Here is an 18,748-nt window from a genome sequence, read left to right as displayed (position 1 = left end):
TGTGGTCTCTCTCAAAATAAATAAAACATCAAAAAATAACAATAATAAATGACACAGTGCAGTTACCACATGACATTTCAAATGTTAAATTAAATCCATTATGTCACAGCCGCAAAGGATTCCACTAAAATCCAAGACTCTCTCCCAGATGGATGCTGATTACGCTAAAGGCTCCTCTAACACTTTCTGAAATGTGCCACCAGAAAGGATCATTTGACAGGGCCTTGACTTTCACATGATGGAATGAAATGTTTCCACTGAAACAGCAACTCCCTTCCAGAGGTGACAGACAGCACACCGGCAGGTGAGTGTCCTGTGGGCTAAGGCTTCGGCCACCTTGTGTAGACGTGGGGCATCCCGCGTGGTGTCACAGCCACAAAGACAAGGGGAAGCTAGCTGTAGAATCAGTCGTTTCTCTCACGAGGTCAAGGCACTGGCCCATGCTCCATTTCTGTACACATCCTGCCCTGCTCCTCGGAGGTTTCAATCCCATTCACGTTTTTTGTTTGCTTTTTAAAACAAAGAAAATGGGTGTTCCCAAATCCAGATTATATTTTTGTGTTGGATAACTTTTTTCTCCTTTTTAGAGAACGAATATTCTGAGAATTTTTCTTCGCTTCGGCTCTTGTCTTTGCACCTCACGCCAGCATGCTGACAAGAGCCCCAATGTGTTCCCACCGCCCCACGCCCGTTGCTCCGTGAGCGGTGCGGCACGTGCATCTTTGCCGCATCTTCAGGAAACGAGCATCAGCATTCTGATATACGATTTCGCTGAGCAGGTTCACGTACACCAGCTTCTTAATAGGAAAATGTACCCCCGCACACACCCTGGGAATGAGTCAAGAGCCAATTACACTGCATCACAGATGCGTGCACACATGCAGTTGAACCCCAGGATATGCGGTATTCCAGGCCCGGGCAACAGAGCCAACAGTGAAGTTTCACCTGTTGGTTAAATAATCTTTACATGGGGCACTTAACAGTCACTTAAGTGTCCCACTTCGGCTCAGGTCACGATCTCACGGTTCGTGAGTTCGAGCCCTGCATCAGGCTCTATGCTGACAGCTCGAAGCCTGGAGCCCGCTTCGGATTCTGCGTCTCCCTCTCTCTCTGCTCCTCCCCTGCTCACACCATCTCTCTCTCTCTCTCTCTCTCTCTCTCTCTCTCTCTCTCTCTCTCAAAAATTAACATTAAAAAACTTTTTTAAAGTAATCTTTATCCTGTTTCCTTCATACAGAATAGATGATCCGGGGCCACTGAAGTCTTTGTTTATAGTGATGGGAATCTGAAATCTCAGATGTTCGTGGAAACAAGAAGACATTCGCGGAGCACCCACAGCAACAAGCGCTGTCCCCACCTGCACAAAGGGCTGCACAGCTGACTTCAGCGAAAATATTTATAAAGCACATTTGAAAATGTCGTCTAAAGTGGACACCAGATGGGGAGACGGGTGCATGTAGCTGGACGTTTGACTTCCTAGCACATTAGTTTATGGTAAACAATACAGTTTGTGACTTAAAATATTTTTTTATAAAGATACTTCGAAAATATAAATGTTAGAAATCCAAATACTTGAAAGTGAAGCAAAGGTAAAAATATGCAAATTACAACAGATTCGTGTCTTTGTTTTGTTTGGAAAATGCTGCAGTTGTATTTTTATTCTGCTAATAATTATGTCATCATAATTATGTCAAGGTTCACTGGTATTTTATTTTGCTTTTGAAAATCTTATAGCGTGCTGTTAGGGATTAGGTAATAACATCAACATTTTCAAGAAGTTTTACATCAAGCATTTACACAGGTACAGTGCTACCATTTTGGTTAGTCTAAAATAAATTTTGACTAAGTGAAAAAAACAGGAACAAAAAAACCCTTCATGAAGATCTCTCTCAGCTTGTGTCCAAACTTTGCGGAAATGCTATCCATCCATCATGTATGTTTCTGCAAGTGCATGGATGTTCAATTCTTTATCCTCTCATCCAGCTAACTGCTCAACATGAAGCCATAAGCAAACTGGAACGCACATCACTGTTACATCACCTGCCAGGACAGGGTGACTGTCATGGCTACTCGGTCCCCCTCAGGCCGGTCGTTGCACAGCATCTGGCTTGAGCTCTGAGAGCCATGTCAATTCCCACAGACTCGCACACTAACTGAATAAACACACCACAAAACCATGATTCTGGGGCTTGGTACTGCGGCTCCCACACGACCTCCTGGCCGCACGCTGGAAGACAGGTGAGAGGAAGGCACCAGTTTCACTAACGGCTCTGCTGAAGCAGAACCTGACCCCTCCATCACCATTAGGAAAGCTGCAAAGTGTGAGGACGGTACATACGGAGCAGCGTCTCAACGCCCTGACGTCAGAGGCTCACAAGGAGACACCTGCTGGCCAGGCTCCAGGAGGTCCCTCAGAGAACCCCGCAGACAAGCATCACTGCATTTCACCCTCATGTCACCGCCGTGTGGTGCACTCTGGATGTCCCAACAGGACAGAGGGGTCCACCAAAGCACTCGCGGAAGCACCCAGTGAGTGGCGCGGCCACGGCCCCGAGGCAGACCACACTCTGGTCTCCAACCTTCTAAGTGACACCTCTTCTAAGGTTGAGATGTCTTTTCTATGAAGCAATGGCAGGTGGCGAGCTTCTTTTCCTTCTGATATTCCTACTGAAATGGTTAATTAAGAACAGGCAACACTACAGTAGCCCTCCCCCCCCCCATCCTTTTTCTTCAACAGACCCATGAAACCCAAATCCACGCTACTGACGAAGGGAGCCACGGAAAGACCAGGCACAGGAGAGGTATGAGGTCAGACTATGTCAGATGTGGGGAAGTGGGGCCTAAGGGCCCAGGGCTCCACACACAGCTGAGCAGTGCCACCAGAGGCGGTCAGGAAGGGCAGGGTGGGTCAGGAAGAGTCAGACCAGATGCAGGAGGGGGCAAGAATCAGAGACACCCGCCAAACTCTACCCTGGACATCACAGGGCCAGTTGGTATCACTCTCTAAGAAACAGGATAAACCCACACGGACAAGCTGGAGTGCCACATCTGGTGTGCACACAGAGATGCCCTGGTGGGTGGGGGTGAGACACACGCTGCAGTCGGGGAAGGGGTCTCGCTGGACACTGGGTCCACTGGATAGTCATCGACATGTGCCAGAAAGCAGGAGGCCACAGCACGGTGCGGGTGGACCCTGGGGAACCCACACACAACAGGAGTCAGGGAGGGGACACGGCACATGAGGCACACAGAACCAGGCTGGGGTCCAGGAAGCAAGGCAGGGCTTTGCAGGGTGAGGAGAGCAGGGGGGGCTGAGGGTTGAGTGTTTCATGCCCCCGGGAGGTGAAAACCATTCATTAATTCATGGATGTCAACTGTGTCCTCAGCAGCCTTGAACAAAGGCCAACTGTGGCGGCCCAAATTCAGCGCGGGGTTAAGCTGTTGGACCCATTACTAGAGACCATCTTCAGGAGACATGTGGGGGAACAGGGAGCTGGGAGGAGGTGGGGAAGACTGGAGCACAAATACAAACCGAGGTCCACGAGAGCAAAGGGGCGGGTGTGCAGGGCCGCAGATGAGAACACAGCACAGACCAGCCTTGGACTGAGCGGAAAAGGGCCATGGCCATGGGCCTGGCCGGGGGAACGGGCAGCGGGGCCAGCCCCAGCATGGGGCGAAGGGCCTGTAAGTGGGGGCAGTAAAACCAGGAGAGCCTGGAAGACAGCAATGCAAGTGTACGACACGTTCAGGAGGGAGGGTCACCTGCGGACACCTGCAGTCCAGTTCACACTGGGAACCGTGATTTTCAAATCCGTTTTATAGAGGTATTTTATGTGCAATAAAACCCATCAGCCTCAGGCAGACAGGTCACTGTGTCCTGAGGAAGGCAGACCTCAGTGCCGCCGCCACACAGTTGGAAAGAGCCCTTCCACAGCCCCATGGCCCCCGTGCCCTCACAGCCAGCCCCAGACAGCAACCGCCCTCTGCTTCCTCTCCGAGCGCCACTCTTTCTGGGCTCACACAGGAGTCTCAGAGAGCTCCTTCGTGTCTGGCATCTGCCATTTCGGTGAAGAAAAGTCTGCTCCTTCCCCACTCCCAGGCCTCCCTGTGTGACTCTTCCACCCACCATTCACCAGCTGACCGTGGGGTCGGTCTGAGGTCCCGTGGGTCACATGGCAGGTGCGTGCTCAACGTTGTAAGAAGCTGCCCGGCCACATCCAGGTGGCCACTTGGCTGTGCTCCCAGCAATCACCTGTCAGAGCAGTGGCCACGGTGGCGGTCCCACCGCCATTCCCTAATGACGCGGAGGGCCTCTGTGCACCTACTGAACATTCCAGAAAATGCCTGTTCAAACGTCCCCCCATCTTTTCTGGCTGGGTTGTATCTTCTTACTGTGCTGTCCTTACAAATTCTGGCCACGGGTTCCTTACCAGAGACACACTCTGTTCCTTTCCCTCAGCCACTTGCTTTTTATGCACTTCACTAAGAAATCCTTGCCTCAGTCCAGGTCACAAAGATCTCCTCTTACATTTCCTCTAGTGTTGATTTTTACTCTGGAGTTGATTTTTATATTCTTTTCACTTTTGCATAGGGATGTCCAGTTACTGAAAACACCAGCCCTTCCCCCTTCCGACCATGTGTCCAGGCCTCCACTGGGCTCTACTGCGCTCTGCTGACCCAGTGACCGGCCCGTGTCAGGACCACACCTCCTGGGTTAGCACAGCCTCACAGGGAGATGTGAAGCCCTCCAACTCTGTTGTCCCTTCTCAACACTCTTGTGGTTTATTCTAGGTCCTCTGCAGTTCCACATGAATTTTAAGCTCAGTTTTCAATTTCTACAAAGAAACAAGCTTGCTAGGATTCTGATAGGGAAGCAGTAAAATCTAAGTAAGTCTTTGAATCCATGAGCACAGTGCTTATCTCCGTTTGTTTAGGTCCTTCCTCAGCCGCGACTGTACATTTTCACTGTCAGGTCAGGTGTGGTCTCAGCCAGGGACGGCGCCGCCCACGACTCCCATCGAGGGAGGAGGTGGACATGGAGCCCGAGGCAGGTGGAGCTGCCCAACCAGCTGGCGAGGGCCCACCGGGAGGTTCGGGCTCCCGGGGGAAGGGAGACACCGGCAGGTGAGTGGCGGGCCCCCGGAGGCCCAACAGCGAGTGTCAGCGCGTGAGAACACTACCAGCAGCAGGTGGTGGTAACAGAGGGAGGGGTAGTGAAGTTTAGGAGGGAAGACGGAGCTCTTCTGGGAGGAGACCCAGGGCAGCACTCTGGGCCCAGGAGGCAGAGGATGTGTGGCCAAGTTGTCTGGCTGCCCTTGTGCACTGAGCTCATAAGGGCTCTGCAAGGTAAAGAGGAAGACTGGCAAGGTCCCCCAAGGCTCCCCTAAATGACAGAAAGTGACTGAGTGGAGTCACTAGGAGCAGTGAAAGGTGGTATTGAGATGAATTGAATCTCAAAAGAATTATCAAAGAGCCACATCAAGAAAGTTTTTAAAAGCACAACCCACAGGATGGGAGAAAGTATTTGCAAATCATGTGTCCGGTGACACCTGTGTACCCAGAATACAAAAGAAAAAAAAAAAGGCGCACACACACAGACCCCTCTTACAACTCAATAATAAAAGACAACCCAATTGAAAAATGGACTAAGGACTTGAATAGACATTTATCCAAAGAAGATAACCAAATGGTCAGGGAGCACAGGAAAAGATGTCCAACATCATTACTCATCAGAGAAATGCAAATCAAAACCACATCACACCCACTGGGACAGCTAAAAATAAAAGAGCCAATAACGAGCGTTGGTGAGGATGCGGGGAAATCAGAAACCTCACAGGCCGCTGGGAGGGGAGTGAACGGTGTAGCCACTAACAGAAAGCATCCTGGTCGCGTCTCGAGAAGCTGAGCACAGAGCTTTCACGTAACCAGCAATTCCGGCCCCCAGGCACACACCTGAGAGAAAGGGGAATCGGGTCCAAACAGACGTGTGCACACATGTTCAGAGCAAAGAACTCTGGGTTAAAGTCTATAGATAAAATTTAAGATAAAATGTTCCTGATGTGACCTGACAGGTCATCCTGGTGTCCAGAAGCCTCAGAGAGAGGTAACGTTGGTTGAAGGAAGGCAGGGTATTCAAATCAGAAAGGAGGGCACACACAGGCTAACATGGACAGAGTTCCACAAGAGGCGGAAGCAAGCCAGGGAGCTATGGGGGTGTTCCAAGCACCACGCAGGAAGGGGGGCGTAGGGGACACCAGCACTACCCACTGACCACAATTGGGGTGTGGTGCCGAACACAGAACAGAGGCCCGTCCACCACGGGGGAGACCAACACGTGAGGGGGGTCTGGGGACAGGAAGGGCCAGCACACACTTGCAAAGGGGCTCAACCAAACAGGTGGACAAGGGGCTCTGTGGCAGGAGACACCTGTGGGTCAGAACAACTGACAGGGATAAAAACACCAAATGCGTGAAAATTAACATGAAGTTTAGGAACACGAAAACCATTAAAATAATGGTCCGACCTAAAAACATTTTTAAAATTAAAACAACTAAGTGGTTACTCAAAATAAAACTTCCACCACTTACTAGGACTCAAAATCATACAGCAGTAACAACTCAAAAAGCACATTAAAGAAAGCCCACTCAGCACATGCTTATGGCCAGGGGGTACTCCCGCCAGGGCTGACTAACCCGGGCTCCAAAGGCCCCACCCCGGGTTCTGGAATTTTCCATCATATAACATGGCCTCCTGCTGTCCTGAACACAAATGAAATATTCTTTACTGACAAATCAAACCTGAGAAACATGACGCCACCTTCCCAGCACCTCTTCTATGGAAACGAAAGAAATGAAAAGGATCCTGCCTAGCTGCTTCACCTCCGCTTTTCTACTGCCCTCGGGAGATTCCGGGTTCTGAGTATGTCCACCACTGCCCTCTCACTGCGGGGAACACAACCCTGATCATCAATACGGCACACAGAGCTCTGCTCCCCTCCCAGCCTGCTGTCTGCAGCGATCACCCTGCAACCGGGTCGTCTGCGCTTATGCTGCACCCACAGGCCCACCCCGGGCGTGCTCGCCTAACAATCGGAGCTGTGGACGGGGAGGTCACAGGGGGAAGGGGAAGACTGTGGTGCTCCACGGCAAGGGGTGCTGCGGGCTCACTAGGCAGCGGGTTCATGTAATGCCCACCCTCTGTGAAGAACAATCTGGTGGGGATGACCTTGGCGAAATGCTACAGAGCAGGACAAGGAAGGGCAACAAGTGCACCTGGCGACACGAATCAGATGCCTGTGAGAGCTGTGTATACCACAGACTGCTAAAAATCATGAGAAAGGGTTACACACAACAACTAACCAAATTCTCAAGTCACCTGGTTACTTTCACGAGTGGGAGTAAGCATACAGGATACGGACAGCGGGATCCAGCAGCGATGTTCATGAGGAAGGAGACCATCGCGTCCCACTTCCCAACATGTGTCGCGGGGCCTAAATGACATCGCAGCACACAGATGGTGTGTGTAAAGGACTAACACAAAAAAGCTCTGCGATATGTGAACTCAAAGCAGATGTGCTTGCATTTTAGAATGTGACTTTAAAATGCCCACAACTTATCAAGTCCTTGAAAACTTAACTGCGGCTTGCTTCTCCATCACACCACAAAACCCCCAGCTGATATTCAAAATACACATGATGATAATGCATAAAACCTGACTGGATCCTGACTAAACGAAAACAACAAACAACGCCATAAATGCCTTACAGGAACAGTGGAAAAATTTGAGTATGAACTTAATCCTAAGTGATTAGGGAATTCCTGTTCATGCAGTCGACACGATAATAGTAACGGAAGTAAGAAAGAGATTGGCCTCGGGGTATCTGGGTGGCTCAGTTAAGCGAGTGACTTGGTTTCGGACCAGGTCAGGATCTCACAGTTCAGGTGCTCGAGCCCCACATTGGGCTCTGCACTACTGACAACACAAAGCCTGCTGGGGATTCTCGCTCTCTCCCTCTCTCTCTGTCTCTCCCCAACTCACACTTTCTCACTTTCTTTCAAAATAAATAAATAAACTTTAAGACACATTAGCCTTAATTTTAGGTAATTATGATATAAACTGAAGTTTTCACAGGTGAAGCAGCAGGGTATCTGCAACTTCCAAATAGTGGAGTTAAAAAGCGAAGACAGATGTAAATCTACTTCTTGGCCAAATGTTAACTGTAGAACCAATTAGATACATGGATGGACGTTGCCCATCTCAATTTTTTACATACTTAACATTTTTCTTAACACAAAATTAGGAAAGACACACTCTAATGATGTTAGTGACCTGCCAGCAGACTGAGCTGGTTCCCCAATAATCCCACAAACAGTGCTGCCGTCTAACCTCTGACACGTGACCAAGGCCAGCTCGGCCAAGACTCACACACATGGTCTGGGGTCCCGGGAGCCTCTCCGCCGCTATCCACAACTGCACGAACCTTGTGTTAAGCCAGGCTTCCCTTCATCTCCACTTACAAAAGCTCCTGTTCGGCAAACCTGAGGAGCACAACACCTAACGCAAGTGCACCTGCCTGCAGGCCATACATCAGCAGTGGGGCCACCTGGACCACAGACCGCAGCACTTCATCCATGAGGACACGGGAAGAGCACTGCGGCCAACAGCAGGAGAAAGCTACTCTCCTTCAAGCACAGAAAAAGCAAGGAAAACAAGTAATTTCTAACAAGAGGAGAAAAACGGACTTTGACAGAAGGTGAAAACCCAGGGCCCAAGAACTATTAGCACAACGAAGAGCGGGGTCCAGGTGGCGAGGAGTCAGAGCAAAGAGGCAATAAGGAGTTTCCCTTGAATGATCAGGTTTCTCCAAAGTTCACTCCAAGTTAAATCACAAAAAGCAATTTGAACCTAAACACGGATGGAGACAGTTTGTGAAGGGAAGGTAATTCTGACAGGAGGCAGAATTTCAAGGGAGCTGTGCCTCCGGGAAGCATGGCAAGTAGCCCCCTTCACTGCAGGAGCCGAGGCCCAGGCTGCCCAGCAGACTTCCCATCGGCACCTGACAGATGGCAGCTGTGGTCACGGTGCCGATCCACCAGGAAAGGGGACTCTGAGTCCACGTTAGACTCCAACTTCCCACGTTAGAGAAGCGGGAAGCACAGCTTTCCCACGCTCATCATGGTCGCAACAGGAAGGTGAGAGAGATAAAAAAGACGAAGCATTCAAAACCAGTACAAAGGGAACACCTCTCTGATGAACTTGGTTGGGTCTCTTCCATCACTCAAAAAACATTAAAGCCTTAATTGGACTTTTACAATTTTAGAATATTATAGAAAGTTATGAAATTTATCAAAATGTGCTAAGATATGATCCAAGTAACAGCCAACTGTATCACCTGTTGAAAATATTAATGTTTGTAAAACAGTATTAAAAACCTATAGCTAAAAGATCTCCACCTACCTAGGAACACAGTGTGAATTCCTCTAAGAGAATTTTTAAGGACATTCACGAATTTCCCTAAAGTGCAGGGTTGGGAACAAGATAAGGGAGGCTGTGTGTGTGTGTGTTCTAAGGCGGTGCGGACCCGGAAGGCAGGGGATGGGTGCGATCCTAGCTGTGCAGCTGTTTCCTTCAACAATAAAGGAACGTCATTCACATATTAAAATTACAGCAAACTCAAAAGCTGATGACCACCCATGTTGGAGAAGAAATGAACTTGTACCTTAAGTGAGGCTAGAGGATGCTCTGGGCCAAGCAAGCTCCAGTGGAAGGAAGCCAGGTCTTCATCAGGTAGAATGTGATTCCCTGCAACACAGACACGGCACAGTGAGGAACACGGCGTCAGCGACACGGGGCAAGCCGGCAACACCATATGCATCATCATCTGCAGATTACCTCTGCAGCTTCACTTCAGACTTTGCGAGGACTTCGCAAGACTGCCTCCTTTGACACATCACGTAAAACTTCCACAGAAAAACTGAAAATACTTCTTCATCTTTTACTAGAGAACCACACACAGCAGGCAGATCTCTTGCAGCTGCCGCATGATGTGGACGGGACAGTTCCCACAGCATTCGAGGTGAACAAACTGTACAGAACCTGAGCCGCTTGGCCGCCAGGTACTCAGGTCGGTCTGACAATGCGGGGTAACGGATACAGCTTTCATCTGCTCGTGAGACCCCAGGCTTCAAACCACACTCTGTCACCTGGGCTCCACAGCAGAGACAGAGTGCACAGTTACAAAATCGTTCTGAGCTAGGTTAATGATTTGTGACACCTCCTCTGGTCACTTCCACCACCACCCGCAAACAGATGACGGAGCACAGCCCACCCTACCACCAGGAATGCCACTCGGCTGGGTGCCCGATCACCAGGGCTATGTCAAAAATAAGAATTGCAGGGGCGCCTGGGTGGCGCAGTCGGTTAAGCGTCCGACTTCAGCCAGGTCACGATCTCGCGGTCCGTGAGTTTGAGCCCCGCGTCAGGCTCTGGGCTGATGGCTCGGAGCCTGGAGCCTGTTTCCGATTCTGTGTCTCCCTCTCTCTCTGCCCCTCCCCTGTTCATGCTCTGTCTCTCTCTGTCCCAAAAAATAAAAAAAAAAAAAAAAAAAAAAAATAAGAATTGCATCCAGTTGAGAAACCACATTTTTGGGGAACACTCTCCCTTCACTGTAGTTCTCGAATGCCAGCATACCAACATCGTTTGTATGTTACTTCTCTCGGTGACATTTAAAAGTGGTAACTTCCTAAATAATTCTGTGATTTTTTAGATCATGATTTAGTCCCCTCCACACGGAGAAGCCGGATTCATTAACTGCCTGCTAACGGAAAGCGAAACAAGGTGAGTTCTTCATTAATTAATCTTAATATTCTAAGCATACAAGTATACAATCCAGGAGTCCTGAACTGCCATGAATCCAGAGGAGCAGAGTTAAGTCCTACTGTCCCACTGAGCTCCGCACTGCTTTCCTGTGCTCACACCTGCACAGAACTTCACTGTGCAGTAGGACATGTCTTGGATTTTTGTGAAGCTTCTATTTGAAAAAAAATATGAAGTCAATTCCAACATCAGTAACAGTCTGTTAGAATCCGGGTCACATACTTAATTGAATATTCCACCCAACCTCTACAACAAAACAACTCCTATAGCTGCTCTTCCTGTTACAACAAGGGAAAGGAAATATCCTTTCTCAGTTGAGAACACTGAAACCTTTACACCAAACCTAAACTAAAAATGTTTACCCGATTAAGAGTTTACCTGTTGGGAATGCAAGCTGGTGCAGCCACTCTGGAAACAGGATGGAGGTTCCTCAAAAAACTAAAAATAGAACTACCCTATGACCCAGCAATTGCACTGCTAAGGCATTTACCCACGGGATACAGGTGTGCTGTATCGAAGGGACACGTGCACCCCCATGTTTATAGCAGCACTATCGACAATAGCCAAAGTATGGCAAGAGCCCAAATGCCCATCGATGGATGAATGGATAAAGAAGATGTGGTGTGTATATATATATATATATATATATATATATACACACACATACATACACACACACACACACAAAATGCAGTATTACTCAGCAATCAGAAAGAATGAAATCTTGCCACTTGCAACTACGTGGATGGAACTGTAGGGTATTATGCTAAGTGAAATTAGTCAGTCAGAGACAGACAAAAATCCTATGACTTCACTCATATGAGGACTTTAAGAGACAAAACAGATGAACGGAAGGGAAGGGAAACGAAAATAATATGAAAACAGGGAGGGGGACAAAACAGAAGAGACTCATAAATATGGAGAACAAACTGAGGGTTACTGGAGGGGTTGTGGAAGGGGGAATGGGCTAAATGGGTAAGGGGCACTAAGGAATCTACTCCTGAAATCATTGTTGCACTATATGCTAACTAACTTGGATGTAAATTTTAAAAAATAAAAAATAAATTAAAAAAAAAAAAAAAGAACTTACCTATAACTTGTCTAAATTTTTTTTAACTTATCTAAATTTTTATAGAAACTCCAAGCCCTAAATTCATTATTAGATTATTCAAAATGTTAACTATTGCTTTTCATTTATTTTAAAATTTCACATAATAATTTAGCTAGAAGAATACAGAGCTTAAATTATCTCCACAAAAATATATTCAACGTTTCTTAAATATAATAAATGAATACCCTCCCATATTGCAAATTAGCTAAGGGATTCAATATTCTAGAAGCATACAATTTTCCAACTCATTTAAGTTCAATTAATATGCCGCAGTCATTTTGTATAATATTTAATATAAAGTTTTTCATAATATCCCCATCTACATAATCACTTTTAACATCAGAGAAATACCTTTTACATTATAATATTTGAAAATATGAAACTATACTTAGAAAATTAGTTTTAATTCTCCAAAATCCCAAGTCAGAAATGGACAGAAAATACCAAGTACTGAACAGCATATATTTGAGATTAGATTCAAACAAGGACAATTTTCAAAATCAGAATTTTTGACTAATGTGGTTACACACAGTTTGAAATGCTACCCCAAATAATACATGAAAAACTGTGGCTCCTTCAGTGTAATTTTTAATTGTGTAAAACTTTTTGGAATGTTTATAAAATCTGATACATAGAAATCTAAAAACAGCCCACAGTATAATTGCCGTTTTACATGCTCCAGAGGAAACAGAATGCAGAGAAAACAGAATGCACAGGAAGACCCCACTAATCTGGAGACCACGTAGCGTTCACACACACCGCCTGTGTGTCCCAAGTGGCCCCCTACCTGCCACTGTGGCCCAAGGCCACAATCACAGGAGGGCCTTGCTCGGAGCACGCCCACCTACACCGTCCGTGATCATGATTCTTAGAAAAGCAGCCTTTAGAGCTGGGTATTCAAGCAGCTGTGGATATGCACGCTGTACCAGACCAGGATGGACAGAAAAGAAAGAAAAAAACTGCAAACTGCAAACAAAAGTGACAGAGAATATAATACCTATCGGAAAGTCATTTTTACAGGAACAAATGCATCAAATTTTAATCAAAACAAGATTTCATCTTTTCTAGGCATCCAGCATGAAGCATTCCTCCAAGGAAGTTTTTAAAGATATTTATACATCTACTTGAAATGTAGGTGTTAGAAACAAGGCAAGATAGCTTATGTCTGTTGTTTCCCTTTCAAAGCAGTAAGCGTCCCCAACATGCAGGAAAGCGACAGTGCTAACTGCACAACGTATTTTCTTCTGAAACAAACATAATTTGTGCCAAAGGGTTAAATGTCTAATTTCCATAGTGAGAATGTGCTTAACATTTGTGATTTTAAAATGTCACTTTCCCCAAAGTATCAGTGAATTTATTCCCAAAATTAGTTTTTCAGCCTGAACAGAACACATAAATAAATACGTATGAACAAAAGAAGCACACTATCAATTGCACCAAAAAATAATACTGAGTAAGGAATACTACTGAGGAGGGGCACATTCCCTGGTTAAGTATAATCCACAACATTCCAACACTGACTTTTTTTTTTTAAATACTAGTGTGTTTCTAGTGTAGAACCCTATCAAACGAAGCAGTTTTCACACTGCCCACCTACCTAACAGAGCGGCAAAGATAGGGAAACGGTTTGGGTTCAGGTCCAGCTGCTTGGCGACCTCGTGCATCAGATACTGGCTCGTGGTGAGACTTTTCCCGTTCCGGCTCAGTTTGAGGGCATGGGCACTGAAATAGTAGGGGATGTTGCACAGCGCGTAATCGGAGTCATAGGCGACCAAGCCGTGGAAGCCGTTTTCTCGACAGAAACCGATCACTTCCTGGTGATGGTCCTCAATGCTCTGAGCCACCTGTGCAAGAGAGAAGAGCACGCGGTCAGATCCGCCCCGCTGCAGCACCCACACAGACTCCCCTGTGCAAAACCTGCAAATCCCAGACACAGAAACACCCAAAAGGGCCAAAGAGTCAAAAAACCACAATAAAGGGCACGCCACATGGCGCACATGAGAAATCTCTGTGCGAACCATCTCCTGGTCAGTAACCAAAATCCCAGCTAGCCAGCAAATTAATTTTCCGTTTCAAAGATCACCTGCTTCAAAATACACAATGCCAGTTGATTCCCTTTACAGTATTATGAAGGAAAACAGAAAGAGAAAAAAGGGACAGAAGAAGAAAATAAAGAAGTGTCAAAGCAAGAGACAGAGAGAAGCCAGCCACCCTGGGGAAACCAAATAATTTCTTCCAAGTAGGAATAAGTCAAATAGATCAGAAGGATTTGTCTTTTACACAAAAGCCACATGTTACCCACCACCTACCAATCCACTAGTTATTTACACCCTAAAGCACTTGGCACATGGGGATAGTAGTAAGGGTGGACATTTACCCCAAACATCACTGTAATGTGGTTACCCCGTGCAAAGGACCAGAGCTGGCAGTGCAGCCCCAGCACAGGACCGCCATGGGGACCAGGGCTAACCTCATTGCCTGCTCAGTGATGAAAACTACAAGCCATGGCCTCTATCCTTGTACTTACTGGCTCTCTCATTGTGAGTGGTCTGCCCCCCGTATCTCCGGGTCGGCAGCATGCTAAGGGAAGGGCAGTGGCAGTACCAGGAGAAAAGTAAAAGGCTCTGCAAATCTCTCTGCTCCCAAAAACATACCAAAAGGCATTGAAAACCACCTTCCTAAAATATATAAAGTCAATCAATTCTCCTGTTTCCCAAACTGATTTAACCAACTGAAATCTGGCAGGGTTTTTTTTGTTTGTTTGTTTGTTTCTACAATAGTTAAGGTATTTGAGAAAACAGAATTTTAGGGACTCCTGGGTAGCTCAGTCAGTTAGGCGTCTGACTCTTGATTTCAGCTCAGGTCATGATCTCACAGTTTATGAGTTTGGGCCCCATATCTGGCTTTGTGCCAACAGCGTGGAGCCTGCTTAGGATTCTCTCTCTCTCTCTCTCTCTCTCTCTCTCTCTCTCTCTCTCACCCTCCCACGCTTGTGCTCGCTCACTCTCACACTCTCTCTCAAAACAAATAAACTTAAAAAAAAAACTACTTTAAAAATGTAAAAAAAAAAGAAAGAAAATAGAATTTTAAACTAAATCCGGTGATACAGCTAACAACGGAAAATTAACTCCCCAAGGAGCCCTAAAGGTGAAAAACATAAATGTAAATTTACTCAAACATAAATTTCTAGAACTATACTGTCCAATGAGTGGCTATACTGAATTAAAATTAAAACTAGATTACCTGCAAATAGTGAATGCTCACTGGTCACCTGCTGGGTAGGGCCATACAATCTCTCCCATCTCTCACCAAATTTCACAGGACAAGTAGTCACATATTTTGTTGGAAAGTTAGTTATAACGAAATCTCACTCAGAAGCAAGGCATATTGAAAGGAAATATGCATACTTAAAGGAAAAGTAACTTCCTGCATTCTCTTGATAAATATTTTGATAAAAATGTTTTACCTCACAACAAAAATATAACATACAGTCAATTCACTTGTAGGTCTTAGAAGAACGCAGTTTTGTCCCTTCATCTAACAACAAGGTCTTAGAAGAACGCAGTTTCGTCCCTTCACTAACCTGGAAAAGTATAGTTTTAAAAAGTTCTGACATCAGGCCAGCTCCACATCTCCCAGCCCAAGCCTCCAACCCCCATCACTTCAGGACGTAGAACTTTCTAATGACAGCGATGTCCTAAAGTACTTCTAAACCACGAGCGACCCCCGGCCGCCATCCAGGCATCCTTCATCATAAATCTTCACAATCTGCCCAGAAGCCCCAAAATGAGAGGAGACTGTGAGTGGCCACCCCTCGCCCCCCACCCCTCCAAGGAGGTGAAGAGGCAGCGTGGCTGCCTGCTCCAGAGCCGGGCACCCTGTGGACAGGGCACAGAATTAAGTGCAGGAGCCGCACACCGTACACTCAATATTGAGTGTCCCGGGAGGGAGTTTATGAAACCGCTCTCCCGGGACACTGAGGCAGGGGCAGTGCTCCTGAGTACCCACAGGCCGGTCACAGCCCCCCCCCCCCCCCGGAAGGGCAGCAGGGCCAGCCCTGTGCCATCGCCCACACGGGCCCTCCAGGGGGAAGAGCAGGTGCACTGACCGAGGTGAGCACGGGAGACCATGGGAGTAAAACTCAGAGGAAACAACCTGCATTTTTCCGGAGCCATAAAACGTTCGCACTATTTGACCCAGTAACCTTACTCCATGAAAGGGAGCCTAAGAAACCAGTGCACTGGTAACAAGTGTGGGGAGCATAACACGGGTCCAAGGAACAGGCTTCCTCAGGAGAAAGGGAGTAAACATCCATGAGCCAGGTCAACAGGGCAGTCCACCGTGCTGGAGGCAAACGTGGGGAAGGCTTCCCACAAGCAAACCGTTCAGAATCAAGCCCCTGTGCACAGCCACGCAGAGCTGCGTCCGTGGGAAAGCACTGGAGGGAGAAAGCAAATGCCACCAGTTCTGTCGGGATGGTGCAATTATGCTCCATGAAAACTTCCTTAAAAGAAAAAGATTAATAGGCGCCTAGGTGGCTCAGTTGGTTAAGTATCCAACTTCGGCTCAGGTCATGATCCGGCAGTTCATGGGTTCGAGCCCCGCGTTGGGCTCTGTACTGACAGCTCAGAGCCTAGAGCCTACTTTGGATTCTGTGTCTCCTTCTTTCTCTGTCCCTCCCCTGCTCACACCCTCTCTCTCTCAAAAATAAACATTTTTTTCTAATTTAATAAATAAATAAATAGCTAGCAAAGAGGATGGCTGGGTAGACAGAGACAATTTACAAGCCACTCATTCATGTAAGGAGTGGATATGTTTGTATTAGTGACGTCCTTGCTCACCCCTGAGCCTGCCAGTAAGTGTGTATATTTCAATGGCCAAAAAACTGGTCAACTTGGGGCACCTGGGTGGCTCATCAATTGGTTGAGCATCCAAGTCTCGGTTTCGGTTCCAGTCATGATCTCACGGTTCATACCGTGCTGTTAGCACAAAGCCTGTTTGGAATTCTCTCTCTCCCTCTCTCTCTGCCCCTCCCCTGCTCAAGTGCGTGCATGAGAGCTCTCTCTCTCTCTCTCTCTAGCTCTCTCAAAATAAAAAGTTATAAAAAAGGCAAAGTGAATGAGTTCTTGTTAATTCACTACAACACTAATCTGCAAATCATTAACAATACCTTAATCCTCCCTCAAAGTATACCCAGCATTAGACAAATAGCTGTCCGATAGAATTAACTTCATAAAACAAAAGATGAAGGAACCAAGCCCATGAGCACAGACTTCAAACCCTTCAAGCAAGGAGGGCCACCCCCCCCCCATTCTGCTCATGGTTCCACCTCAGGCACCCTGAGTGCTGGCAAGGGGGACAGAACCAGAACACCTAGGTCCCAGTTCTGGATTGAAGTTCATCTGCCAAGCCAGGAATGTACAATTCATAGGTCTTTAAGTTTCCTTCAACTTCCAAAATGCTGGTATTGTCTCCCACCATTAAAACCCACCATGCCTTGGGGCACCTGGGTGGTTCAGTCAGTTAAGCAACTGACTCTTGATTTCAGCTCAGGTCATGATCTCACAGTTAGTGAGTTCAAGCCCCACATCAGGCTCTGTGCTGACAGCACAGAGCCTGCTTAGGATTCTCTCTGTCCCTCTCTCTCTCAAAATAAATAAATAAAATAAAACTTAAAAATAAAATAAAATAATAAACTTAAAAAAATGTCCATCAACTGATGAATGGATAAAGATGTGGTTTGTATATACAATGGGATACTACATGGCAATGAGAAAGAATGAAATCTGGCCATTTATAGCAACATGGATGGAACTGGAAGGTATTATGCTAAGTGAAATAAGTCAGGCAGAGAAAGACAGATACCATATGTTTTCACTCATATGTGGATCCTGAGAAACTTAACAGAAGACCATAGGGGATGGGTAGGGGGGGAAAAAAGTTACAGAGAGGGAGGGAGGCAAACTATAAGAGACTCTTAAATACTGAGAACAAACTGAGGGTGGATGCGGGGTGGGGCAGAGGGGAAAATGGGTGATGGGCATTGAGGAGGGCACCTGTTGGGATGAGCACTGGGTGTTGTATGGAAACCAATTTGACAATAAATTATATTTAAAAAAAAAATACCATGCCTTTTACTGAGGAAAGGCAACATGGCCTCAAGACCACAAGGTGACAGAGACACAATCCTCCCCAACAGGCAAGTGATGAAAGCCTGTTGGGGCCGTACCACAAGAGGACACATATAAGAGCCAGAGGTCTGGGTGGTGGACACACATGACTCTATGCACTGTCCAACTCATACAACTGCACATCTCACACTGAGAATGAACTTTAATGTATGCAAATTAAAACCAGATCAGACAGGACTGACCCCTCTTGGTAACGTGTATCTCGAGGGTGTAGGGGTGCAGGTGACAGCACTGAGACCACTTCATGTGTGGTGGACGAGCCAGGTGTCCCACTGTGAGAGAACGGGGTTACACTGGGGCAAAGGGAGGAGGCTGGCACAACCCTGTGGTGCCAGCTGAGCCATGGAGACATCCTACGAACTGGTGTGTAGGTGACAACACAGACAGGCAGAGAAATCATCAGACGTAAGTGAGCACATGCACAGCTCCCAGCTGTCAACCAAGGGCTGAAAAGCCACACCTTAGGAGCAAGAACACCCCACCTCCATCTGGTTTCTAAATTCCGTTCACTAAATGGAACCAGGGCCCTTGAGAAAAATGGGTGATGCTGGGGCAGGGAAATCCAAGACAG

At 46.9% G+C, this 18,748-nt stretch overlaps 1 protein-coding gene across 4 annotated transcripts in view; it reads right to left on the bottom strand.

Annotated features, from left to right (window-relative positions):
- Positions 1-18,748, bottom strand: part of FAM120A (family with sequence similarity 120A) — a 96,041-nt gene that overhangs the window by 64,915 nt on the left and 12,378 nt on the right. For all 4 annotated transcript variants that reach the window (XR_003964193.1, XM_030293668.1, XM_030293669.1 and 1 more), the window contains exons 2-3: positions 13,584-13,830; positions 9,719-9,801 (exon numbers count right to left, since the gene is read on the bottom strand). Coding sequence is in view for 3 of the 4 variants with exons in the window: in XM_030293668.1 (XP_030149528.1) it covers positions 9,719-9,801; positions 13,584-13,830 (330 nt within the window). In the remaining variant the exon portion in view is untranslated. The remainder of the gene's footprint in view (positions 1-9,718; positions 9,802-13,583; positions 13,831-18,748) is intronic.

This window comes from Lynx canadensis, chromosome D4 (genome assembly GCF_007474595.2).
Source record: "Lynx canadensis isolate LIC74 chromosome D4, mLynCan4.pri.v2, whole genome shotgun sequence".
Classification (NCBI taxonomy): Eukaryota; Metazoa; Chordata; class Mammalia; order Carnivora; family Felidae; genus Lynx; species Lynx canadensis.
The sequence above is the reverse complement of the archived record's forward strand: the minus strand, read 5'-3'. Positions and strand labels throughout refer to the sequence as shown.